We start from the raw sequence: 27,650 nt of genomic DNA on the forward strand, positions 1-27,650 counted from the left end.
TTCTATAAAAAGAAAACATTGCATTTATTAAGATTTTATAGAGAAGCACACAGGAGGACAACAAACCCCTAAAGTAAAAGCTGATGATCTGTAAGAGGTCAGATGGTAGCTGAATTCCACGTTTTGCATACTCCAGTCCAGGGGTTACTAAGGAACACCGCTAACATGATGAAGGATGCCAACAGTAAGCTCTTGGCAACACACTGAGAATAAGGTTCCCCTGCAAGACAATGAATCAAATTAAGCAACGTTCCTATTTCTTAACTTTTTGGGTAATTAGTTAGGCGGAAATAAGCCAAAGCATAAATAGTGATCCTTTCTAAGTGGCAACATGATCAGTAAATGTTTTCTTTTTAAAACTTTGCTATATGTTTTACGTTTTCTGTGACATTTACACTTTTTTTTAAGTTGTTTAATTGACATAACATAATGATAACCATTTCAGAAATGTGCTTTACCCTACCTTGATAATACTGGGTCAGTGGATATAGAAGTTGCGGCCAACAAACCTCATTTCTGTTACAGTTGTACTCTGTAAAATTGATCTGGAATCTACAAAACATTTTAGGAAGTTACAGTAGCTACAGCAAAGCACATGCTTTTGATGAGAAGCATCAAAACCTAATTAAAGGGCTTCCGTGGTGGCGCAGTGGTTGAGAGTCCGCCTGCCGATGCAGGGGACACGGGTTCGTGCCCCGATCCCGGAAGATCCCACATGCCGCGGAGCGGCTGGGCCCGCGAGCCATGGCCGCGGAGCCTGTGTGTCCGGAGCCTGTGCTCCGCAACGGGAGAGGCCACAGCAGTGAGAGGCCCGCGTACAGCAAAAAAAAAAAAAAAAAAAACCTAATTAAAGAAATAAACTTATTTTGGAACATACATTTTTCTGCTTCTTACTAATGTCACTTAGGTCAGCAACTGTATTACCTTGTAAGTGGACGGGGTAACTGTGCAGGTATCTTAATAAACTGGACAGATGCACTGATGGGGAAAAGGTTGACCTCATCCTCACAGGTCAGCCCACACTGGAACTGCCAGGTCACCGAGGAGAACCTGGGAGGAAAAGGTTAAGCAGACAACAAATCCACCGCTTGTTTCTGGTCTGTTAAGAACATCGGGGGACTTCCCTGGTGGTCCAGTGGTTAAGACTTTGCCTTCCAATACAGGGGGTGCGGGTGCTAAGATCCCACTTGCCTTGCAGCCAAAAAACCAAAACATAAAACAGAAGCAATACTGTAACAAATTCAATAAAGATTTAAAAAAAAAAAAAAAGAACATCAGGTAACTGACACAACAACAATATGAGCTGAGATTCTCCTAAAGAAGTTTCCCATTCTACTGGTGCTATTTTTTCCCCCTTTGTATTATATACATTTCCAAATGCACCGACAAGCAGAGACAGTTGTATAATGAACCCTCATGGCCCAATCACAGGCTGCAACAGCTGCCAGCACTTTGCCAATTCTGTTTCATCTCTCCTCCCCGCTCAACTCATTTCATCTGGTGCTTTTAAAATTCATTTGTTTTATCACTTGTTTGTTTCAAACAATATTATAATAATAGTAACAACAATAATAACAACAGTAGTAGCAGCTAATGATTTTTAAGGGCTTTCCATGTTATTTCTGCCTACCCAGCATCCCTTTGCCTTTCTTCTAGTAATTGCACCCCAGTTTTCCCTGGCAGAACTACCCCTTCCCCACTCTCAGTTGAGTGGACAAGAAGGGACCCACCTGAACCTAGGGATGTGCCCATCACCTGCACCTGGCCAATCAGAGCTATGCCCCTGGCCATAGTAATTGGTTCAGAAAGGAGCACATGACCGAAACTGGCCCAATAAAAGTCTTCCCAGAACATTTTTGAGAAAGATGGGGAAAGGAGGCACCCTCCATCCATTGGACTTGCTAAACTGGAAGAGCTTTTTTTTTTTTTTTTCCCTAACCACTGAATCTCTAGGGAATTCCCTGGACTTGCTAAATTGGTATAAGCCTGGATTTGCTGGTGTTCATCTTTGCCAGCTCTTGAGGAAAACCTCCCTGAGAACGAAGCCCACCCAAAGAAAAGAGGAACCCAGAGATAAAGGAGGAAAGACCCTTGACCACAGGGGAACCATGAACCATGAACTCACTGTGTATGGACTTTTCATAACTTGAACCAATAAACCTACCTTTTGCTTAAGTCAGTGTCAGTTGGGACCCTGTCACTTAAAGGTGATAGAGGTCTGACATGTAAAGGTACATCACCATTTTACAGATGAGGAAACTGCAGTTCAGAAGAGGTTGAGTAACTGTCCAAAGTCACACAGCTCACACTGGAATAGCCATGATTCTGTGGTTCTGCCACAATAGGCAGAACCCACCCATCTGCCACCAAAATCTCTAACCACTGGGCAATATTCCCTGATCAGTATGCCAATGATATTCATGAATTTCAAAATATGCCGAGCGCTAAGCAGCCCCTTATTCAGCTTTGTACTCCCTGAAATACCTGGCAGACTCCCTTATACGTAGCTTTACGGATACTTGTGAGAATGAGTTTCCATTACAAACACAGTTTATCCATATTCCATTTATACATGTAATCATTTGCTAATCATTGCAATTTGTAAATAAACCAGTCAGATTCTAAATTAGCACTCCCCTATTCTTCGGAGCGCCCTCAACTTTACTGTCTCTAAACCCCACTTATCCCCGATATGATCATACCTTGTTTCTACGCCAAGTATCTCCTGCTGAGTCAACCCTTCTACGGCGCCAGCATCCGAGAAGAGGATGCGGATATTCAGCTGAGCGGGAACATCCAGGCAGATGCCACTCGCGTTGCTGACAGGTGGGTCTGCACCTGCATCGGGGGCATCTGCACCTGGAGAAATGTTAAGTTGTGCATATTGGAAAGAATAATTGAATAACAGTTTTCCTACAATGCTGTGATACTCCCAAAATGGGAAATATCATTAGACAGGAATCACAACGAATGAGGCTTTAATCTCTAACAGGCTCTAGTTACACGTCACTCTGTAACTGTGTTACCCCTCGCGTTCAAAATGTTCCCTTGGATGTTAGGTCAATCACTGGAACTTTAAAATCCCTGACCCACATAATAAAACCCTAAATCATGATTCAGTTCCCAAGCTCTTCATTGAAATCCACCCAGAGTTTTAACAGAAATACCATATACTTGCAGTAAAATGCCATGGGTCTTATCCCATGCAGTCACTATTCTAGTAAAAGCTGTATAAGACATTTAAAGTCCATACTAACAGGGCTTCCCTGGTGGCGCACTGGTTGAGAGCCCACCTGCTGATGCAGGGGACACGGGTTCGTGCCCCAGTCCGGGAAGATCCCACATGCCGCGGAGCGGCTGGGCCCGTGAGCCATGGCCGCTGGGCCTGCGTGTCTGGAGCCTGTGCTCCGCGACGGGAGAGGCCACAACAGTGAGAGGCCCGCGAACCGGAAAAAAAAAAAAAAAGTCCATACTAACAACTTTAGTTACTACGTATTAAATAGTTTAAAAGCAATTTCCTGATGTGTTGCCACAGCAGTAATACAAATGGAAGAGAATAAAACTGAATAAGAGATTAATTTTATTCATCTTGAAAACTGGCCCTTATGGGGGAAAAAACAGCAAGATCAGTTACAGGATGTGGATGGCAAGTCCCATGGCGACTCTGGAGGGGATTTCTTTGTTCCTTCAGAGATTTGGAAGGTTGGTGACACTGTTTCCAGTTTCCTCCTCCTTGATATATGTGTTCAACATCATTTCTCTTCTATCAACCAGGATCAGGATTGATTTTAATCTTAGACACGAAATAGAAGCTAACAGCTTCCACCTTGAAGGCAACAAAACGCCATCACCTCTGATTTCCCACCTCACCAACTCTGGTTCTCTGTCTTGAAATTTCCCATGCTTTTTACTTCTTAGATGCTTTACTGACCCCTTCCCGCCATCCCTCAGGCACTCCACAGCCCACCTAGCTGGCCTAGAGGTTCACAAGGGGTTGACAAGCCCAGACCTCTGGGTTCTGTTTCCAAATAAGGATCTAACTCTGCGCCTAGTGACTTGAGCGCAGACTGGACTGGCAAATCGTGGCCAGCCGGACTCCCTGCCTGAGTCAGAGAGTGGTTGGGGCACCTCAAGCACACAGACATATTACGTGATCCCTGGCCACCCCACGGGACAGGGGAGAGGGGGTCATAATGATCCAGACTGTAATCACAAGGGGTGGGGAAAGTGCACACACGTGTCTGGATGGTCCTTTGTACGAATTCCAGCCTAATGAGCTGATGTGACCTTGGAGGGTGTGGAAAGGGTGAGGACAGGACCCAAGGAGGTGCTCTCCCTGCAGCCAGGCAGAGGTAAGGAGCCCAGCAGCAGCCGCAGGGACAGGAGGGGACTTAGGAAAGCAGATGCTGTGGAGTCAGTTAGCTCTTCCAGGCCCCAAGAGGCAACTCCAGTAATGAGAGCAAAAGAAGACGCTTTCTTACTTTTTTTGTTTTGTTTGGTTTTGGTTTTGGCCACACCTGGTGGCACGTGGGATCTTAGTTCCCCGACCAAACCCGTGTCCCGTCCCCAGCATTGGAAATGCAGAGTCTTAACCACTGGACCACCAGGGAAGTCCCAAGAGAAGAAGCTTTCTTTCTATTCAATGCCTTTACACACTCAAGACTCCCCGAGGAATTGGAGCAACATTACCAGACTTGCTGGCTGGGAGGAGAAGAAGAGGAAGCCTGGGTTGTGGCTCCAGCTCAGCCACAGCAAACTGTGACCTTAGACCACCTGTGTGAGCTACAGCTCAGTGACTGGATGGACGTCCTGGATTTGGAGGTGAAACTGGGCCTGTCAGGGCGAAGTCTGTTCCACATGCCACCTGTGGTGCAGCGCCTCCTCACACACCATCCCCCTGTGGCCCCAACGCTCAGAGCAGATGCCTCTCACCAAAGGCGCTGGACTGCCAAGTCTTCTTATCAGGCCTCGGTGACCGTCCTATTATTAGCTCTGCTGCACCTTAATTTCTTTCTTTCTTTTTTAACACCTTTATTGAGATATACGATATAGTTCACCTATTTAAGTGTACAATTCAATGGTTTTTAATTATATTCATGGAGTTGTGCAACCAGCACCAGACTCAATTTTAGAACATTTTCATTGCCCCAGAAAGAAACCCTGTACTCTCTAGCAGTCACCCCTCAATGCCTTCCAATAGCCCAGGTCTTGAACACCCACCAATCTGCTTTCTGTGTCTATAGATTCGCCTGTTCTGGACACTGCATATAAATGGAAGCATACAGTATGTGCTCCTTTGGGTCTGGCTTCTTTCACTTAGCATGATGTTTTCTAGCACCTTATTTTAAGGTAACAAGATTGCTTTTGTAAATCACAAAGCCAGTTCTCAATTGTCCATATTCCTGGCAATCAAAAATAGGAATGCAAAAAAAAAAAAAAAAAATAGGAATGCAAACTGACATGCACTGAAAATCCTCAAACTTCATTAAGACTTCCTTTTCCAAAGACTGTTAGCTTGTAAAACAACTGGGCGATTTGAACTTCCTGTTGGTATCCTCTTTAAAAAAAAAAAAAAAAAAAAAAGCCATCATGAATAAGAGGTAAAAGACATGAAAAGCCTCCTGCCCGGAAAGCTAACCTCTAAACAAATGTCCGTTGGGCCACAGCAAAGAAAGACAACCTGTCAGGTCAGGCTGTAACACTACACCTGACACTATGTAATCATAGCAACCAAGGTACACATTTTACACATGTGCAGCTTTCACTTACGTATTATTTCAAGCCAGCCATCACTAAGATCGTCGTAACTGGAGTTGCCTCTCATTGCAACATGAGTCACTTGTATTAATGAATCAAGTACTTCAACAGCATTCTCCCTGCAAGAGAGGAAGACATTTCTCAGCTCATGGCCAGCAGGTCTCATCCTGAAGTCCTTACAAAGAGTGTCCAGCGAAGTGAGAGAGCGGCATGGACATACATACACTACCAAATGTAAAACAGATAGCTAGTGGGAAGCAGCCGCATAGCACAGGAAGATCAGCTCCGTGCTTTGTGACCACCTAGAGCGGTGGGATAGGGAGGGTGGGAGGGAGATGCAAGAGAGAGAGGATATGGGGATATATGCATACATATAGCTGATTCACTTTTTGATACAGCAGAAACTAACACACCATTGTAAAGCAATTATACTCCAATAAAGATGTTAAAAAATAACAAGACAAAAACAAAAAAAGAGTGTCCAGGCTGTGCTTGCTGGATGTCTAAACAAAAAACTGCCAGAGGATCTAGCTGGGAGTCTTACCTCTTTTGGAGGGCCTTCCTGGGATGAACTTACACAGCAAGGGGAGGACATACAGAAACAATCTTTCACTTTGGCCTTAAAATGTTAGTAACTTATGTTGGTATCATGTGGTTTACAGGTTCCTCTGAGTGTCACAAAACTTGGGAGGTGGGCAGATCACATATCAAGTTACCAGGATAAATTCATGGGACACAGTGACCCAAAAGTAAAAGGAACCTAAATATTTAGTTAGAATTTTGAGCTATAAAATTAGGTGAAGGTTAAGAATTGGAACTTGGCACCTCTCTGTTCCCGTAACGTCAATGGAGGGTACAAATCTTACAAACCACAAGGGAGAGGCTCTGACTGCCCCGCAACCTGCGACCAGGAGCCGCCGTGGGTAACGTATACCCACAGTTTTTCTTCCCTTCACAATGTCCCCCCACCTTTTTCCTGCTCCCCAAAGAACTGCACCACTTGGGATAGGAGATACCACTTCACACCTGCTAGGATGGCTATGATTCAAAAAATGGGAAATAACAAGTGTTGGCGAGGGGGGCCTTCCCTGGCAGTCCAGTGGTTAGGGCTCCATGCTTCCACTGCAGGGGGCACAGGTTCGATCCCTGGTCGGGGAACTAAGATGCCGCATGCCGAGTGGCATGGCCAAAAAAAACAAGTGTTGGCGAGGATGTGGAGAAATTGGAACCCTTTTACGTTGTTGGTGAGACTGTAAAATGCTACAACCACTGTGGAAAACAATACGGCGGTTCCTCAAAAAAATTAAACATGGAATTACCATATGATCCAGCCATTCCATTCCTGCATATATGCCCAAAAGAACTGAAAACAGGTATTCAAACAAAAACTGATACATGAATGTTCAAAGCACTATTCACGATAGCCAAAAGGTGGTAATACCCCAAATATCCATCAACTGACGAACGGATAAACAAAATGCAGTATATCCATACAATGGAATAAAATGCAGCCATGAAAAAGAATGACGCATTGGGCTTCCCTGGTGGCGCAGTGGTTGAAAGTCCACCTGCCGATGCAGGGGACACGGGTTCGTGCCCCGGTCTGGGAAGATCCCACATGCCGCGGAGCAGCTGGGTCCGTGAGCCATGGCCGCTGAGCCTGCACGTCCGAGCTCCGCAACGGGAGAGGCCACAACAGTGAGAGGCCCACGTAATGCAAAAAAAAAAAAAAAAAAAAAAAAGAATGACGTATTGACATATGCTGCAACATGCATGAACCTCAAAAACAGGATGCTAAGTGAGAGAAGCCAGACATAAAAAGTCACATAGTGTATGATTCCATTTACATGAAATATTCAGAGTAGGTAAATCCATAGAGACAGAATGCAGATTGCTTGTTGCCAGAGCTGAGGGGAGGGAGGAATCGGGAGTGACTACTAAAAGGTACAGGTTTCATTTTGCCGAGATGAAAGTGTTCTGGAACTAAATAGAGGTGGTGGTTACACAACATTATGAATGTACTAAATGCCACTGAACTGTTCACTTTAAAATGATTATGTTGTATGAATTTTACCTCAATTAAGAAAAGAAAGAATGCATATGCATATCCATAAATTTTCTAAATGCCACCCAGATAATTACGTGGAAAATACTTTATACATCATGTTACACAGCTTAAGAATTCTTTATATGTTTATCACTGATTATACTTGGCTCCAGCCCTTCTTCTATTTCTACGAACATGGGGTTCCAACGATGTGAACAAACTTCCCAGAGAAATTTGCATAAATATGGATGAAATAGCTTTAGTCCCAAGAATGTCTATTTTCACTTATATTGATGTTTGAATCAACTCTAAGTTGCATTGGAAGTTTGTATTATTTACGATCACTTTTATATAAGTTTTTATTCAGACTGAAATGTTTCACATTCATGTTGTCGTTAGTATTCATGTGAATTAAATTTAAGCAAACCACTCAAAATGTAGATAAATTCATCAGTGAGACACTCACCTGAGCTGAGTACAGTTTTCATTAATTCCAACTTCTAAAAGGCACCCAGATAGTGCATTTTCTCCAAATAAAATGGGTTTGAAAGTTGCTGATATACACAAACCCCTTCCAGCTATAAAATAAAAAGATTATCCTCCTATTTTTGCAAAATAAAAGTAAGTAAAATATTTACGTTAAAGTTTTTCTTAAAAAACAGAGAGAGAACAAAAAGCATAAATGAAGTTTCCAGGGACTTCCCTGGTGGCACAGTGGTTAAGAATCCACCTGCCAATGCAGGGGACACCAGGGTTCGAGCCCTGATCCGCGAATATCCCACATGCCACAGAGCAACTAAGCCCGTGCACCATAACTACTGAGCCTGAGCTCTAGAGTCCGCGAGCCACAATTACTGAGCTCTCGTGCCACAACTACTTAAGCCCGTGTGCCTAGAGCCCGTGCTCTGCAACAAAAGAAGCCACCACAATGAGAAGCCTGGGCACCGCAACGAAGAGTAGCCCCTGCTTGCCGCAACAAGAGAAAACCCCGCACACAGCAAGGAAGACCCAATGCAACCAAAAATAAATTAATTAATTTTAAAAAAGAAGAGAAATAAAGTTTCCAATTTTCGAGAACTGAGGTCATTGTTACCCTAATCTTTTGAAAGCTGAACAAAAGGCTCTTTCTGTATTGAAATACCTAGACAGGGATCAAGGGTTTATTCTGAACCTGAAATCTAATGCCTTCTGGCAGATGTGGGTAATTACCACTGTTGCAAAGATTTTCCATAGTTTGGAAATTATTCTCATGTCTCTGATTAGCACCATCTTGGGCTAATCAATGACTACAAAGACAATGGACTCTCCAGCCACTTTCATATTTAAATCTCTATTACTAAAAACCAGCACTTCGAGTGCAAACAATGCGAATTTTTTACAAAAAAAAAAAAAAGAAAGAAAGAAAAGAAAGCTGCAGAAGGATGGAAAACAACCACCCCCAAGCTAAATAAACAAACTGGGCTTTAAAGTAATTGGTTCCTTAATCGGATTCAAAATATGGTAATATTTCCAATTCTAGTTCACCAGAGAGCTAATCATATTACCAAACCAGATTACCGGATTGCCAAAGGTGTAAAGTCGTGACATTATCCATCCTGTTGGTGTTTAGAGCTCGAACAGGCTTGCCAAGTTGGTAACCTAGACAAACACAATGCAGGAGAGTGAGCATCTTTCCCTCTAAAGCTATTTTAATGCAACAGGCGTTATCTCAAATAACGGAAAGGAGGAATCCACAGTGAAAGGAAATATGCAGGCAAAGCTTTTTCAGAATACCCTCGAGAAAAAGGATGTCACCTTCATTTGTTTTTGGTTTTATTTTGTTTTTTATTGAAGTAGAGTTGATTATGTTGTGTTAGTTTCAGGTGTACAGCAAAGTGATTCAGTTGTCACTGAATCAGATTCTAAAACAAAGATGTCCGTGTGATTTTTTGGAACACATTTTTTTTTTTTTTTTTTTTTGCGGTACGCGGGCCTCTCACTGTTGTGGCCTCTCCCATTGTGGAGCACAGGCTCCTGACGCGCGCAGGCTCCGGACGCGCAGGCTCAGCGGCCATGGCTCACGGGCCCAGCCGCTCTGCGGCATGTGGGATCTTCCCGGACCAGGGCACGAACCCATGTCCCCTGCACCGGCAGGCGGACCCTCAACCACTGCACCACCAGGGAAGCCCTGGAACACATTTTTAAAGTAAAAATCTGAAAAGTGAAAAGCAGGCAGGAGTTGGTCTTGGACCTCTCACCCTGGAGAACAATTAGCTGCTGGGCAGGCTGGTTCATGTGTACTTGCTGAGTGATTAATACCACTTATCACAGGGGCTCCTAAGGGAAACTTAAACCAAAGTTACCTTCTCAGGGAATGATGTGCCAGTAAACCAATTCAACCCCAAGATCTGATTTAGATCCTATTCCCATCCATCTCCTAGTAATCCAGTTTATTGTTTCCACCTTTTTTGTTTGTTTGTTTAATTTTAATGTCATCAAGTGCTTTTCTTTTCTTATTTATTTATTTTTGGCCGCGTTGGGTCTTCGTTGCTGCGCGTGGGCTTTCTCTAGTTGCGGTGAGCAGGGGCTACTCTTTGTTGCAGTGCATGGGCTTCTCATTGCAGTGGTTTCTCTTGCTGCAGCGCACGAGCTCTAGGCGCGCGGGCTTCAGTAGTTGTGGCACGTGGGCTCAGTAGTTGTGGTGCACAGGCTTAGCTGCTCCGTGGCATGTGGGATCTTCCCGGACCAGGGATCAAACCCATGTCCCCTGCCTTGGCAGGCGGATTCTTAACCACTGCGCCACCAGGGAAGTCCCTCCACCTTTTTAATATAAAAAAGTTCACGAGTACAGAAAAGTTGAAAATGAGCCTCACTCAATACAGCCACCACCTAAAATCAACAACGGTTAATATTTAGCCATATATGTCTTATCTATTATAAAAGCATATATACATTGGAGGGGAGGGGCAGGACCACATGAAAGTAAGTTGTAGACATCATGACACCTCACCCCTAAAACGTCCATCACACATCTCCCCAAATTAAGAACACTCCCCTACAGGGAATTCCCTGGCGGTCGAGTGGTTAGGACTCCGCACCTTCACAGCCGTGGTCTCGGGTTCAATCCCTGGTCGGAGAACTAAGATTCCACAAGCCAAGGGGTGCAGCCAAAAAGAAAAACAACAAACAAACAAAAAACATTCCCCTGTATCACCATGATGCCAATATTTCTCCTAAGAAAATTAATCATAATCCTTTATAATCATACCATATCCAGTTCATCCTCATATTTCCTCCTAGGTTCCCTCCAAAAACATGTTTTAATGCTGTTTTTACAAACAGGGATGCAATGGAGGTTCATGCATGGTGTTTGTGTTTCCACCACTACGCCCCACCGTTCCTGAACCAGAGGCCTCCCCTCTGGCCACAGGTCTGACCCTGCCCATGTACACGTCACACTCACGTCTTCCTCCTTGGCTTCCCCCAGGTTATTCCTGTCCCCAGCACCCTTTCCAATTATCTGCTTCTCAAGGCGCAATCTCCTCTTCGCAGCCCAGCGTGGAAACCCGCCAGGGGCAGGGCTCTGACTCACTCACTGCTTTTCCTCCAGCACTGAGAACAGAACCTGGCAAGCGCTGGACACTCAACACTGCTCCTTAGTGATGCAAAGTCTGGAAGAGTGGTCAACATTCTACTCCTCTGAATCCTGGAGTAACTGTCCCAAAGTCCCTCACCCGTTTATTAATTATCTTGGATTGTTCACTGTTGTTTCCTGTCACTTGGTGCTGTCATTCCAAATGAGAGAGTGAATTCCTTGAGGACAGGGCCCATGTCATATAGTCCTCTGAAAACCCCATCCTGCCTCAGAAAGCGCTAGAGACAGTGGCTGTATCTATTCAAGCTGTTTCGCTGCCTGATCAGTTCTGGCTCTTAATTTATTCGTTTTTGATGACAGTGTCAACATTTTTCACATATTCTGATGGTGTTTCTCAGAAATCTTGTCAAATTAACTCAGTGAAATGAAAACCCTTAAATTCCAGGAGCCCGCTTTTAAAGCCAACAATAAATCCCAAGCTCCACATTAATAAGTACATTAAAATCCTATTTAAAAGAAAAAAATATATATATAAAATGAGTCAGGTATGATTAAATCAGTATGAGTATTGAAGATCATGCAAAATAAAAACTTATTTAAAAATAAAAAAAGGGGGCTTCCCTGGTGGCGCAGTGGTTGAGAGTCCGCCTGCCGATGCAGGGGACACGGGTTCGTGCCCCGGTCCGGGAAGATCCCACATGCTGCGGAGCGGCTGGGCCTGTGAGCCATGGCCGCTGAGCCTGCGCGTCTGGAGCCTGTGCTCCGCAACGGGAGAGGCCACAACAGTGAGAGGCCCACATACCGCAAAAATAAATAAATAAATAAAAAGTAAAAAAGAATAGCAAAAGGACGGAGAAATTTTTTTAAGAAACAATGATAGGTTTATCCAACAAGTATTTACTGAACACCTACTATGGTATAAGCCACAGTTGTCCCATAGAAATATAATGCAAACCTCATATTTGAATTTAGAATAATATGTATCTTTAGAATTTTTTAGAAATTAATTTTTTTTCTAGTAGCCCCATTAAAAAAAGAGAAAAAGAAATAGGTGAAATTAGGGACTTCCCTGGTGGTGCAGTGGTTAAAAATCTGCCTGCCAATGCAGGGGACATGGGTTCGAGCCCTGGTCTGGGAAGATCCCACATGCCACGGAGCAACTAAGCCCGTGCGCCACAACTACTGAGCCTGCGCTCTAGAGCCCGTGAGCCACAACTACTGAACCCATGTGCCACAACTACTGAAGCCCACGTGCCGAGAGCCCGTGCTCCACAACAAGAGAAGCCACTGTGAAGAGAAGCCCGTGCATCACAACGAAGAGTAGCCCCGGGGCTTCCCTGGTGGCGCAGTGGTTGGGAGTCCGCCTGCCAATGCAGGGGACACGGGTTCGTGCCCCGGTCCGGGAGGATCCCACGTGCCGCGGAGCGGCTGGGCCTGTGAGCCGTGGCCACTGGGCCTGCGCATCCGGAGCCTGTGCTCCGCGGCGGGGGAGGCCGCGGCAGTGAGAGGCCCGCGTACCACTAAAAAAAAAAAAAAAAAAAAAAAAAAAAGAATAGCCCCAGCTTGCCACAACTAGAGAAAGCCCACGCGCAGCACTGAAGACCCAACGCAGCCCAAAAAAATTAATTAATTAATTTTAAAAAAAGAAATAGGTGAAATTAATTTGAATAATGTATTTTAGTCCACCCAATATATACAAAGTATTATTATTTCCACGTATGACACTGGCCACATTTCAGGTGCCCAGCAGCTACATGGGGCTAGTGGCTAGAGTACTGAACAGTGCAGTCCACATACTGGTTTAGGCCCTGAGGAGTCAGCAGTGAACAAAAGAAATAAACAAATACATGACAAAGCGGGTGGTGATATATTTGCACGTAAATACGAAATGCGCAACACGTCCCCGGGAAGTCTCTCCACAGATTCCAGGTTAGGAACCCATCATCTGCAGCTTATTTCTTTAAAAATTAATTTTACCAACACTTTATTTTTTATTTTTGGCCATGCTGTGCAGCTTGCGGGATCTTAGTTCCCCAACCAGGGATCAAATCTGGGCCCTGGCAGTGAGAGTGTGGAGGCCTAACCACTGGACCGCCGGGGAAGTCCCCCTTACCAACGCTTTAAATGCCTTATTTTCTTTTTCAAAAGATGAGAGTTCCCTGGAGATCCAGCGGTTAGGACTCCGTGCTTTCACTGCTGAGGGTGTGGGTTCGATCCCTGGTGGGGCAACTAAGATCCCACAGGCCGCACAGCACAGCCAGAAAAAAAAAGAGAGGGGGAGGGAGGGATAAATTAGGAGTTTGAGATTAGCAGATACAAACTATTATATATATAATAGATAAAGAACAGGGACCTACTGTGTAGCACAGGGAACTATATTCAGTGTCTTGTGACAGACCATAATGGAAAAGAATATGAGGGGGAGTATATATAAATGTGTATAACTGGGTCACTTTGCTGTGCACCAGAAACTAACACAACATTGTAACTATACATCAATTAAAAAAAAAAAAAAAGATCAGTAGCTAAAGAGAAAGGATGTTTCAGGTTTACAACAACTTGTTACAATATACACTTTATGTAAAAAATTAAGCTCTTATCAGGAAAAGAATACAGAATCACAAAAGAAAAAGAAAAAAGTCAGAGTCACAAACTAAAGTTGGAGCTATTTATAATCATCGTTATAGCACAGGAGTGTTGAACTAAAATATGTTTGTAAGATCAGTGATTGACATATACTATCTCACCTGGATTTCCAGACAATTCCTTTTCATTACCACTGTTATAGCTTAAAAATTTCACTGTAAATCTCTGTGTCATGATTCCTAGAAATAAAACAAAATAAAAATATGTCACCACATCACTAGGAAAAGAAATTATCTCCCACAGTGTTTTCTTTACCTTATAATTGCATTTTGACATGCAAAAAAAAAATACTGTTTTCTGATTAAATCATAAATACAAGTAAGAAAAACAGGTCTGAATTAATCTGTTATAATTATGAAAATCATGAAGAAAGGAGAAAATATTTTAAACTGAAAGCATTCTCGCTGTCCTCCACAAAGTTACCTTTCTGGTGGGCATTAATTTCTGCCCTAATGATTTTGACATTTATTTCACTGATTGTATTGTTATTCCATCTGAAAATATAATGTTCTTCCACATTCACATTCCTGGGGGCTGATCCAGTACTTAAAAGTGTTTCTGCAAAAAAAAAAAAAAAAGAACAGAATACTTTCATAAATTAAAGACCTTCTTTGGGCTCAAGTTGGTGATTTTCTCTGCCTGGGTGGCCTTCCCCCCACACCCCACCCCTGCCCTGCCTACCCAGTTCCCTTACACAGCAGGGTCATTACTTCCTCCGGAAGGCTTCCCCATTCCTCTGCCCAAGTCAGCGTTAGCCACCTTCTCTATACCATCCCCATATCCTGAGTGAGCTCTGTCCTTTCCATTTCAGCATCCCTGGTCCCCGGCTCATAGCTTGATGCAGAGCACATGCTTGGAAGAATGTTTGTTAAATGAAAGATTACAGAATGTCAGCTTTTAAGAGCAGGGGCCTTCTGTCTAGTTCACTACTATATTGTACTAATAAGTAAAGAATAATCTAGAATTACAGCACGTTGAAAAGGACCACTAGTAGTATCCTTCATTAAAAACAAAAGTCCTGGAAATATCGGCCAAACTCTACCTACCTTATTTGGCTGCCTCACAAATGCAAAGTTTAATGATCAGAAAAAGAAGAGCAAGCAAGAAGTGAAAATGCTAGGTCCTAAAGAACTTTTTTTTTTTAATTTATTTTATTTATTTATTTCTTCATTTTTGGCTGTGTTGGGTCTTTGTTGCTGCGCACAGGCTTTCTCTAGTTGCAGTGAGCGGGGGCTACTCTTCGTTGCAGTGCACGGGCTTCTCATTGCAGTGGCTTCTCTCATTGTGGAGCACGGGCTCTAGGCGCACGGGCTTCAGTAGTTGCAGCACACCAGCTCAGTAGTTGTGGCTCACAGGCTCTAGAGCACAGGCTCAGTAGTTGTGGCACACGAGCTTAGTTGCTCCGTGGCATGTGGGTTCTTCCCGGACCAGGGATCGAACCCGTGTCCCCTGCATTGGCAGGCAGATTCTCAAACACTGCACCACCAGTGAAGCCCCTAAAGAACTCTTTAACTCTCTGAAAAACATTTAAGAAAAGACCCACATGGGCTTCCCCGGTGGCACAGTGGTTGAGAGTCCGCCTGCCGATGCAGGGGACACTGGTTCGTGCCCCGGTCTGGGAAGATACCACATGCCGCGGAACGGCTGGGCCCATGAGCCATGGCCGCCGAGCCTGCGCGTCCGGAGCCTGTGCTCCACAACAGGAGAGGCCGCAAGAATGAAAGGCCCACGTACCGATAAAAAGGAAAAAAAAGAAAAAAAAGTAAAAGCCCACAAGCCCTGAGAATGAGGAAGGACCCTGGAACCCACGTCATCCAGGACTGTGAAGGGTCTGGCTCAGGTCACAGATGTTACTCCAAAAAGGCAAGAGGGAACAAGGAACAAGCAAAATGGTAGTGGGATATCTTTTTAACGGTTGTGAACCTCCTAAAATTCTCAATAAAAGTGTATTTTACCCTGGGACTACATATTACTTGCAAGAAATGACATATATTCCCATAGAAATGATATAAAAGTGTAACATTAAAATACCTGTATTGGTGATGAATCTGTCTAGGTCAGTTGCTTCCTCATAGATTACTTGTGGTGTAACTATGCCTGAAGAGATACATAAATGAACTTCCACAGGAGTACATGACCTAACATGATCAGATTTATCTATGAAAATGAAAGCTTGCCAAGCAAATACGGTAACTGTGCCCGCCCTGTATGCCAAATACTCAGCTCCCCCCAACTCCCCAGCTGCCCCCAACTCCTCAAACGCCATCAAATGGGAATCCCGCTATTCTTGGCATCTAATTATAACTGAGAAGGAGAATCTCAAAAGTCAGTGAAAATAATCTGGAGAGTCACTCTTGTGTAAGAACCAATATGCAGCACGCTGCTGGTTTGGAACGTAAATTGGTACAGTCACTGTAGAAACCAGCTTGGCAGCTCCTCAGAAAGTTAAATTACCTTGTGACTCAGCAATTCTGCTGCTAGGTATCTACCCAAGGCAAAGGAGAACGTATGTCCACACAGACACTTGAACACACGTGTTCACAGCAGCATTATTCACAATAACCAAAAGCTGGAAACAACCCAAATATCCATCAACTAATAAATGGTAACAAAGTGCAGTATATTCGTATGATGGAATATCATTTGGCCATATAAGGGAATGAGGTTTTTAGAAAAATGGTACAGATGAACCAGTTTGCAGGGAAGAAGCTGAGACACAGATGTAGAGAACAAACGTATGGACACCAAGGGGGGAAAGCTGCGGGGGGGTGGGGATGGTGGTGTGCTGAATTGGGCGATTGGGATTGACATGTATACACTGATGTGTATAAAATTGATGACTAATAAGAACCTGTTGTATAAAAAAATAAATAAAATTAAATTTTAAAAAAAAAAGGAATGAGGCTTTGATCCATGCTACATGGATGAGTCTCAAAAACATGATGCTGAGTGAAAGAAGCCAGTCACAAAAGGCCACATATTGTATGAGTCCATTTACATGAAGTGTCCAGAACAGGAAAATCCACAGAGTGGCTGCCAGGGCTCAGTGTGGAGGGAGAAGGGGGAGAACTGTTAAATGGGTGCAGGGCCTCCATCTGGGGTGATGAGAATGTTTTGGAACTAGGTAGAGGTGATGGTTGCACAACACTGTGCGTGTACTAAATGCCATTGAACTGTACACATTAAAATGGTTAATTCTGTGTTATGAGAATTTTAGCTCGATTTTTTAAAAAAAAGAACAGATATGCAATATGCTGTCTTATGGAACTGAACATTTTCCAAAGAAAACACCTTCCCCAGTTGGCAGGTGAAATATTATTCTAAGTTGATCCAGTAGAAGTGAGATCAGAGTTTATCTCAACACTCAGGTCCGTGCTCTTATTTTGAAGGAACGTCACTTACCTCCCATAGTACCATTCTTTACCTTCACGTTGGTGATTCTGTCTCGTTCTGGGTACACCTCCAGGCTAGTGACGCACTGAACATCAAAATTCTGAAGGAAGGCCACCGGGGCATCCTGCATGCACTGCCCAGCCAGGGATACCTGAGGGCCAGGGGAAATCCCGACAGATTTACGCCCTCCCTTCTAATCATAAAAGAGAGATCAGTGTTTTGTAAAAGTACTCTTTTTGAAGCCTGCTCCTACTGCTGGGTTAGCTTCAGCAAAGGCTAGGGCATTGACTACCTGACCGACTTCAGTAAAATGTCTAGCTGACTTGCTACTCACAGTCTGGAAGCCACTCCTGAGGGGTCACAGTAAGTATAGTTGCTAAAGAAAAGTCCCTGCGCTGCCTCATGTACTTTGCAGCAACATGATTACACTCAATTTCATGTTCTCTCCCTCATCACAACCAGATTTGTGTTAAAACCATAAAAATGGATTCTGGGAATTCCCTGATGGTCCAGTGGTTTAGGACTCTGCGCTTTCACGGTTGAGGGCCTGGGTTCAATCCCTAGTCGGGGAACTAAGATCCCACAAGCCGAGCGGCGAGGCCAAAAAAATAAGTAAATAAAAATGGGGACTTCCCTGGTGGTTCAGTGGTTAGGAATCTGCCAGCCAATGCAGAGGACACGAGTTCAAGCTCTGGTCCGGGAAAGTCTCACATACCGCAGAGCAACTAAGCCCGTGTGCCACAACTACTGAGCCTGCGCTCTAGGGCCCGTGCGCCACAACTACTGAGCCTGCGCTCTAGGGCCCACGAGCCACAACTACTGAAGCCCACGTGCCTAGAGCCTGTGCTCCACAATAAGAGAAGCCACCGCAATGAAAGCCTGCACACCGCAAAGAGAGAAGCCCCACTCACTGCAACTAGAGAAAGCCCCCATGCAGCAGCAAAGACCCAATGCAGCCAAAAATAAATAAATACATTTTAAAAACAAATAAATAAATAAAAATAGATTCCTATGGATAGTAAAGAAAAATGGTTTAGCCTCCCATGTTTTCTTCCCATAAATATTTTTTCCTAATTTTGAACTTAAAAAAAAATAAAGATTTCACATAAAACTCTATAGTCTTAAAATATTTTTCAAAATTCTGTAATATTATATTAAATATTTAACACAACATTGTAAGCCAAATATATTTCAATAAAAAATAAACAAATAAAAATTTTTTAATATTTATAGCTTACTAGAAATTGGCTATTAAATTAATACAAGTGATAAACAACAGTTACTTCCATGGAAATTTCTAGAAAGTCTTTTGGCTTTATTTATTAACTTCACTCTGAGATTTAGCAAAGACAGATTAATTTAAGAGTGAGTACTGGGGGCACAGTGGTTAAGAATCCGCCTGCCAGTGCAGGGGACACAGGTTCGAGCCCTGGTCCAGGAAGATCCCCCATGCTGCGGAGCAACTAAGCCCCTGCACCACAACTACTGAGTCTGCACTCTAGAGCCCACGAGCCACAACTACTGAAGCCCGCGTGCCTAGAGCCCATCTTCGCAACAAGAGAAGCCACCACAATGAGAAGCCCGCGCACCACAACAAAGAGTAGCCCCCACTTGCCGCAACTAGAGAAAGCCCGCACGCAGCAACGAAGAACCAACACAGCCAAAAATAAATAAATTAATTTAAATTTTTAAAAAAAGAGTGACTATTAAAAGGAAAAATAAAATCCAGAGGCCTTAAATAGTTGAGTGCCTGAAAAATCCATAGGAGAAAAATAAGTAACTTAGGAAGCGATTTTTTTTAGAGTAATATGAGTTAAAATAACAAGAGGAAGGGGAAAATGAGAAAAGCCTCTAGCATATTAAAATTGAAATGATTACCTGCGGAATAGTAAAATATGCCTTATCTACAGTCATAACTGGATCTCCTTGTTTGTAACCAAAGTCTGAAAAGTCTTTTAGATCAGTATGCAAATACATGTCAAAGGAAGCGTGTTGTCCAGAGGAACTGCAAATCAATGAGAGAAACCATCACTAACGTGTAAAAACAATTCTTTTAAATTTTTTCTGTTTTTCTAACTATAAAAATAATATTTGTACTAAATGCCACTGAACTGTACACTTTATAGTAGTTAATGGTTAATTTTATGTTCCATGAATTTTACTTCAATAATAATAATAAAGTTGTTGTAAAATTTCAACAAGACAGAAACGTAAAAGACAGAAAGTTAAAGTCCCCCATGAGCCCACCACTCTTTCCCCCAACCCAGAGAATCACTATTGATTACCTGTGGTATCAATCAATTTCTTTTCGGTGATTCAATGGATTCAGTGACTCAATTTCTCTTCCAATTCTTTCAAATACTTAACACAAAATAAACTTACTAACTGAAATCTAGAATTGAATCTAGAATGGAGGAATTGAAGCATGGAGCCCTGGAGAGGTCCCGAGAAGGATGTGACCCATATTCTAGGGTCGCCTGGGCGCATGGCCCTCTCCTGGGCAGCCCCTTGGACACTTACACGGAACCGTGATAGAAGTACCCGAGGAAAGGCGAGTTGGCGAGCTGCACACACAGGAACGGAAACCAGTAGGGGACTCCACGTGCCGTCTGAACAGAGCAGAGCTGATCAAAGGGAGGATTAACGTCTCCTCCAAACACGCCAGGGAAACAGGACTCCCTGAACAGCGCTGTTAAATCTGATGAGCATTCCTGGAAAGAAGATGTAAAGGAGAAGTGAAAAGAGGAAAGTTTCCCCCGTGCCCGCCATCAGGATCTCCTGGCCAGTGTGATGAACACGCGGCTTGAGGCCAGCAGGACCCCTCCGAGGAAGCAGAAACAAACACAGCCTGCATCCAGGCTAAGGGTGCTTTGTGCTCACAGGAAGTAAAATCATGCTAAAATTTTAGTCAGCGCCCTACAAGCCTCCAAGTCAGGAACTTCAAACCTTCAAGGAAATCACATCTTAACTGGGGACCTAAGATATACCACACACAAAAAAAACAAGATGAGAAAAAGAAAAGATAATATGGAATAGACAACAAATGGAGAGTTTTCAATTGTCATCACCATTCAAATCCCTAGCCCAGAGAAACCTAAGGACATTTAGAGTTAGGGCAGACAGTCCATATTCCATAAGAATCCTTGAAGCTCTCACTGTCGTGATATCATGACCCAATTAATGTCAAGAAGTCACTTTATTCATGCTTTCATTTACTCATCTGTATTCTTCCTTGTTTCTCAAAGGACTGAGAGAGCTAAAAGTTAAATACGTTCTAAATCCCTTGTTTACTGAAGGTAGAAAAGTAAATGATCTGATTGTTTTAAACAAGGGCAATTCAAATTAAAAATTGATCATGTCTAAAGTGGTAGGTAAGTTGAAGCTGTCTGAAGATGTCACTGACCCAGAATCCTAAACGATTCCAGTGGTTGGTGCTATAAGTATACATATACACCATATATCACAAACATGAAGGAAATTAGAAATAGGGCACAGTGATGCACTCTGAAAGAAAGAGGGAGAGAATACATTTGACATTTCTGTTGAGACCTGAACAGATTTTTGATGTGCTGTATTTTTAAAATTAAACATGATTGTTATTATAAATACAATTGCTAGTATCAGTGTTCCAATATAGACCCTAAGCTTTCCTTTCCCGTTTTGTAAAACCAACCATGACATAAATAACTGCACTCATCCAAAAGTGGGAGTGACTGGGGTCCTCGTACATGTGCCTCTTTTGCATCTCTTATTCCCCTTCAATCTAAAATAAGGATTAAAAATATGTATTTGGGCCTCCCTGGTGGCGCAGTGGTTGAGAGTCCGCCTGCTGATGCAGGGGATACGGGTTCGTGCCCCGGTCTGGGAGGATCCCATATGCCGCAGAGCGGCTGGGCCCGTGAGCTGTGGCCGCTGGGCCTGCGCGTCCGGAGCCTGTGCTCCGCAACGGGGGAGGCCACGGCAGTGAGAGGCCCACATACCGCAAAAAGGAAAAAAAAAAAAAAAAATATGTATTTGACCTGGGATTGGCCAATGGTTTCTTAGATATGACAGGAAAAGCACAAGCAACAACAACAACAAAAAAAAAGTGGGGTGGGGCTTCCCTGGTGGCACAGTGGTTGAGAGTCCGCCTGCCGATGCAGGGGATACGGGTTCGTGCCCCGGTCCGGGAAGATCCCACATGCCGCGGAGCGGCTGGGCCCGTGAGCCATGGCCGCTGGGCCTGCGCATCCGGAGCCTGTGCTCCGCAACGGGAGAGGCCACAGCAGTGAGAGGCCCGCGTACCGCAAAAAAAAAAAAAAAAAAAAAGTGGGGTGGAGAGAGGGGGAACTGGAGGAAGGTGGTCAAAAGGCACAAACTTCCAGTTGTAAGATAAGTAAGTATTAAGGATGTAACTACAACGTGAGAAATATAATTAACATGCTGTAGCTTTTGTGCCCAATAATCAGAAAGACCATACCTGGTCACAGCAGCAGCGAACGTCACAGGCCCCGGCTGTTAAATTACAAGGGCAAGGACCGAGGGGCTGATACACCTGGTTAGGAATAACAGTCACGTTCTCTGAAAGGTACAAACAACAGAAAAGTTCAGCAGTGAAACACTGACGAAGCATTGCCACAGTTTTGACATTTAAAGAAAGCTGAATCGTTGTTTTACAAACCACAATTACCAATATTCCACATTAAAGAATCCCTGAAATGAGCTATGCATAGACCGTAACTGAGGCTTGTATCTACTCCTCCAACAAAAGCCCAAATAGAAGAAAATATGCTAGTTATACGAATTAAAGAAGTCACAGTTGAACTTGAAGATAACCAAGTGACTAAAAGTTACGAGTTAAGATAAATGTAATGCACTGCTTTTATTTTTCAGTACACTGAACGATCCCTTTCATAACACAGACTGATTTTAAGCATTTACTCCTTCAAATTCAATACCCCTTTCAGCAGATAAAACTGAAGGCATGGTGACATTTCAGACAGCTTATCAGGAAGCCATCTGACCACAAGGTCACACTTATTTATGCTACACGCTCAACCTCAAGTCCCACTACACTGTGAATCCAAATTTTCACATCCTGATTCTAGTTCAGGTGTGGGGGAAATCAGTAATCTTTATATTGATTGGAAAAGGAATATATTATATTACATTTCAGCCTCCTAACTCGGAATCCAGAGACCAATAGTTGGAAAACTATGTAGCGATGATTTGTTTAAACTCTATGTAACAGTCAACTTCAATGACACAACAGCTGAAGCATCTAAAGAACAACTATTATACATTCTATGCTATAAGGAATAAGGAATAAGAAGGTCCGAGTAACATACCATGTCACAAGGGTAAGGGTCTGACCCTCAGTTTAATCAAACCCATGTGACATAAGCAAGGCATTTTAGAATAGGGTTTTGCTATGTGATATATAGACAGATGTTTGTATATCTATCTATATGTCTCCCACGTTGCTTGCTACTTTCCTTGTTACCAGGCATACCACTTACCTCCTGGCTGTCCTTCCACCCTTTTTCTTGTTCTGAACTCTGTCTGACTGGGTACAAAATTTTTCATACCTTCGTGGGTCAGAGTGGACATCTCATAATTACCAATATACAGATACTCTAATTCTCCTAAGTTTGGGTATTTGTACAAAGACATTCCGAAATATTACCTAAATATAGTCAAGCATATTTTTTAAAAGAAAAAAAGTCACTTGCTTGAGTGATATAGCTACCATTAAGCCCTCCTGTCAGTTTTGGGGTTTTTTGTTTTTTGGGTTTTTTTTGGCTGCACCACACAGCTTGTGGGATCTTAGTTCCCCAACCAAGGATGGGTGAGCCCCCTGCAGTGGAAGCACGAAGTCCTAACCACTGGACTGCCAGGGAAGTCCCCCTCCATAATTTCTTTATGCAAATATAAATATACATATTCTTATTCCATGCTATATGCACCCATCTGCACCTACTTTTTGCACTTAGCAATATATCTTGGAGATCTTTCCAAGCAAATACACTAAGGGCAGAGTAGCCCACTGAATGTCATTACCGTAACTTATCTAATCCTTCTAAACTTTCAAAACCACAAGGAGGACCACAGTTACAGGATGTGATGTGCAAAGCAGCACTGTGGGAGTCTCAAAGTGGCAGACCTTTGCTACTAAAGAGGAACACTTCTCCCTTCATCCCAGGTGACCATAAAGGTAAGAGGTGCTAGAGTTTGTCGCAGGCAACAAGGGACATGGTGGTGGCACCTATCGAAGTGGACCCTTCAACATCAGCACATCTTTTGTCCTTAGGACACTGCCGTGATGTGAAAGGGAGAGTAACACAAAATCATTTTCTCATGTCCAGAGATGTATGTGCACAATGATATTTGCTGTAGCACTAGTTACAGTATCAAAAGCTGAAAACTTTTAATTAAATAAACAATGGTTATTTAGCAAATAAACAATGGTGTATCCACACAAGGGAATGCTATGCAGTTATTAAAAAGAATATAAGAATTATATTATATTAAAAAGAATAGAAAAAGAATGAGAACTTACTTGCATTCCTATGAAAAATTTTCTAACTTATACTACTTTTTAAAGGTATAGAACAGCAAATTGTACATTATTATTGTGTTTGTAGAGAAAAATGTGCTCCTATAAGCATAATTAAGCAAGCTGCCTCTGGGAAAGGCAGCTGGCTGTCAAAAGCATTCATTGAAAATCTGCTGTTTTTCTATAAACTCATTCATCAGTCTCTCCCTTCCTTCTGTTTTGTTTTGAGATGGAGTCACAGGAATCAATACAAGGAAAAAAAAACTTTACTTTATCCCAAAAAGGATTTAAAACGGCTTACAGAGATACAAACAGTAGATCAAAATACATCTTTTTTATTTTTTTATTTCTCTTTGGCTGCGCCTCGGCTTGTGGGATCTTAGTTCCCTGACCAGGGATTGAACCCGGGCCTGTGGCAGTGAAAGCGCTGAGCCCTAACCACTGGACCACCAGGGAATTCCCAAGATACAATAAATCTTAACTAAAGTAATACAAAGTGGAAACTTTTAAAATAAGAAAATTAAACAAAATGAAAATAAGTTTAGGAAAACAAGACACACTCATGATTGAAGCACACAAATTGCATGGCACACACAATCAAACAATGTTTGCAGGGACTTCCCTGGTGGTCCAGTGGTTGGGACTCCGAGCTTCCACTGCAGGGGGCACGGGTTCCATCCCTGGTCGGGGAACTAAGATCCCACATGCTGCGTGGCACGGCCAGAAAAAAAATATGTTTGCAGTAAACGTTTTGATAGTCAGAGACTTTACTTGCCTGATGCATTTTGGGCCAGAGAGGAGTTGGCATAAATTTCCACTTGAACGAGCAGATGTGCTAAACAGGATGAATGACGAGAGGCTGAAACCAGAAGAGTTTGGACAATACACGGGGCCTCCGGGAACGGATCTGTCTCATTAGACAAACATGATGGCAGACCCCTCTTCAACCTCACAGTCACTTCCAAAGAATTCTGAAAGGAAAATATTGCTGTACTTTTTATAGTGACTCAAAATGGCATCTATAAGAACACATAATGGAAAGTGCAATCAGCCTCCGTTCATTTTACAAAAGAACTGTACATAAGAAAGATATCACTCTGCTCAATTCTACCCTGTAAATCTACAGCAATATGAAAGCCCTGATTCCTAATCCTCAACTGAACATAAAAGCAAGCAAGTTGTGGCTGCTTAGAGAAAGCTGAACACACGTCTGATAAGGTAACTCAGTTTGTCTAGCACTTTTATCATACTACCAGCAGAAGATTAAGTACACACAGAAAAGTCCACAAAATCGGGTCCCGGTTTCTGGGGTGCAAGCAAAGTTTGTCTTTCTCATCCTTAATCTCGGAGTTGATGCTATGCACATACTGGGCACTCAATAAAACAGTCATTAAATGGAAAATATTTCATCTCTCCAGGCTTGAGTGTCCTTACACATAAGCTCAAGAGTTGGGTGAGATCAGTGGTTTATGAAGCTCTTTTGAGTCACAAATCCATTTGATAATCTGACGGAAGCTGGTAACCCTCTCACCAGAAAAAATGCACACACACATAATTTTACACACAGTTTCAGAGGGTTCACAGGCTTCTTGAAACTCATCCAAGGACCCCTAAGAACCTCTGGGTTGGATGGACGTCTATGAGATCTGATAGTCCACAGTTTCATGGTGGTTTCAAGCGCTAAGAAAGCTTTGTTTGCTTGTTTGCAACGCGTGGGATGTGGGATCTTAGTTCCTGGACCAGGGATCTAACCCGTGCCCCCTGTAGTGGAAGCGCGGGAGTCTTAACCACTGGACTGCCAGGGAAGTCCCAAGAAAGCTCTATCTTGTTCGATTAAAAGAACACTGCAGGGCTTCCCTGCTTCCCTGGTGGCGCAGAGGTTAAGAATCCACCTGCCAATGCAGGGGACGTGGGTTCGATCCCTGGGCTGGGAAGATCCCACATGCCACAGAGCAACTAAACCCGTGTGCCACAACTACTGAGCCTGCACTATAGTGCACGAGCCACAACTACTGAAGCCCACGCACCACAACGAAGAGTAGCCCCAGCTCGCCGCAGCTAGAGAAAGCCAGCACGCAGAAACGAAGACCCAACGCAGTCAAAGACAGACAGAAGGACAGATAGACAGATAAATAAATAAATAAATGTGTGTTCTTTAAAAAAAAGAGAGAGAGAGAACACTGCAGGGGGAGTTCCCTGGCGCTCCAGTGGTTAGGCTTTCACTGCCGTGGCCCCGGGTTCAATCAATCCCTGGTACGGGAACTAAGATCCCACAAGCTGCTCGTTGCAGCCAAAAAAAAAAAAGAATAAAAAAAGAAGAGAGAGGGCTTCCCTGGTGGTGCAGTGGTTGAGAGTCTGCCTGCCGATGTAGGGGACATGGGTTCGTGCTCCGGTCCGGGAAGATCCCACATGCCGCGGAGCGGCTGGGCCCGTGAGCCATGGCCGCTGAGCCTGCACGTCCGGAGCCTGTGCTCCGCAACGGGAAAGGCCCGTGTACCACAAAAAAAAAAAAAAAAAGAGAGAGAGAGAGAACACCACTGCAGGAACACTAGATGTGGGCCTCCGCAGATGCTACCCAAAAGGTTTTCACCTCTGGCCTTACCACAGTGGGGCTGACAGTCAAACTCCAGTCTCCGGTCTCATTGCTGAGCACTCCGCAGGCGGGAACTGGCAAGAATCCTACGGGAGAGAAGGTCAGAATTCAAGGCACTATTGCCCAGCCACTAACAGGGTGCACTCCTGAGTCAGGAGTCCCTTTCCAAGCCTAGGATTGGACCCTTTACAAGCTGTGTGACTTTGGACAAGGGACCACCTCTCTGAACTTCAGTGTCTTCATTTGTTAAACGGATTAAAAGGTATTACTGTTCGTATTAGGAAGATGAGGTGATGCATTTAAGTACAGCGGATAGCTCAGCGAAGGCTAACTAGTAAGATTTCAAGCTTTCTTTTACTGAACCTGTCCTTCGGTCCTCCGCTCCACAGCAGCCCCCCATCCCGACTTTGAAGTGGACAGCGGCAAAGGACCCAGGGGATGCCCCCTGGCCAGGCTTCTTGGGCGGCCTGGACCTGACCCAACCTCCTCCCTCCCCACAGGAAGGGCCGGGCTCTTTACCCGTCTCGTCCCGCAGCTGGGTCAGGGACACGGTCACATCCTCGGTGCCTCCAACCAGGGACGCGCTGACTGCAGGGCCGGACATGCGGATGACAGGAGGCACGAAAACTAGCGGGAAGAAAGGGACAAAATGGAGTTAATAGTTGCAGAGCCCCTGCCTACGCTGGGTGGTGGCTTCCTTTGGCGGGGTCTTCCGCAGCTCCCGGAGGAGAGCTTTGGCCTCAAAAGCCTCGTCCCCTCCCTCAGCCCCGGTCCTGCAGGCCCTTGCCCCGCCTTACGCACCCAGGTCCCCCCACAGAGGCCTCAAGACGCTCTGCAGAAGGAGGAGCCCCAAGAGCAGAGGGACCGGCGGCGGCACACGCATGCCTGGGGTCTCGCTGGGCCTGCAGGGCAGGACCGCGCCCGGCTTAGAAGCCTGGAAGCGCGGGGACGCCAAGACGCGGTCCCGTCTAACTCTCCGCCATCTTGCCAAGCGAACACCCGGAGCTATGGCAACCACCAATCGGCCGCCGGTCTGGCGGAGCGGCGCGCCGTGATTGGACCAGCAGCAGAGAGCGCCCGCCCTCAAACCCAGCCGCCGCATCTC

At 44.1% G+C, this 27,650-nt stretch overlaps 1 protein-coding gene across 1 annotated transcript; it reads right to left on the reverse strand.

Moving 5' to 3' along the window:
- On the reverse strand, positions 1 to 27,647 carry TCTN2 (tectonic family member 2). Its single transcript, XM_060118652.1, has 18 exons — positions 27,347 to 27,647; positions 27,065 to 27,172; positions 26,555 to 26,631; positions 24,728 to 24,923; positions 21,877 to 21,977; positions 19,938 to 20,128; positions 19,296 to 19,422; positions 17,427 to 17,568; positions 16,056 to 16,121; positions 14,448 to 14,582; positions 14,126 to 14,203; positions 9,362 to 9,442; positions 8,271 to 8,382; positions 5,770 to 5,876; positions 2,703 to 2,859; positions 925 to 1,050; positions 464 to 552; positions 1 to 220 (listed from the first exon to the last, which is right to left on the reverse strand). The coding sequence occupies exons 1-18, from the start codon at positions 27,645 to 27,647 to the stop codon at positions 99 to 101; spliced, it is 2,316 nt and encodes a 771-aa protein (XP_059974635.1). The 3' UTR covers positions 1 to 98.
- Positions 27,648 to 27,650: the final 3 nt, after the last annotated feature.

This window comes from Mesoplodon densirostris, chromosome 15, assembly GCF_025265405.1.
Source record: "Mesoplodon densirostris isolate mMesDen1 chromosome 15, mMesDen1 primary haplotype, whole genome shotgun sequence".
NCBI lineage: Eukaryota > Metazoa > Chordata > Mammalia > Artiodactyla > Ziphiidae > Mesoplodon > Mesoplodon densirostris.

What these genes read in the sequence shown, in the direction of transcription:
- TCTN2 (XM_060118652.1), bottom strand. Translation starts at nt 27,647, where the DNA reads ATGCGGCGGCTGGGTTTGAGGGCGGGCGCTCTCTGCTGCTGGTCCAAT. An exon ending in TACTTCTATCACGGTTCCGT is followed by an intron (nt 19,423 to 19,937) that starts GTAAGTGTCCAA and finishes ATTGATTTGCAG; the next exon opens with TTCCTCTGGACAACACGCTT. An exon ending in GAAAACTGTACTCAGCTCAG is followed by an intron (nt 5,877 to 8,270) that starts GTGAGTGTCTCA and finishes CCTCTCTTGCAG; the next exon opens with GGAGAATGCTGTTGAAGTAC.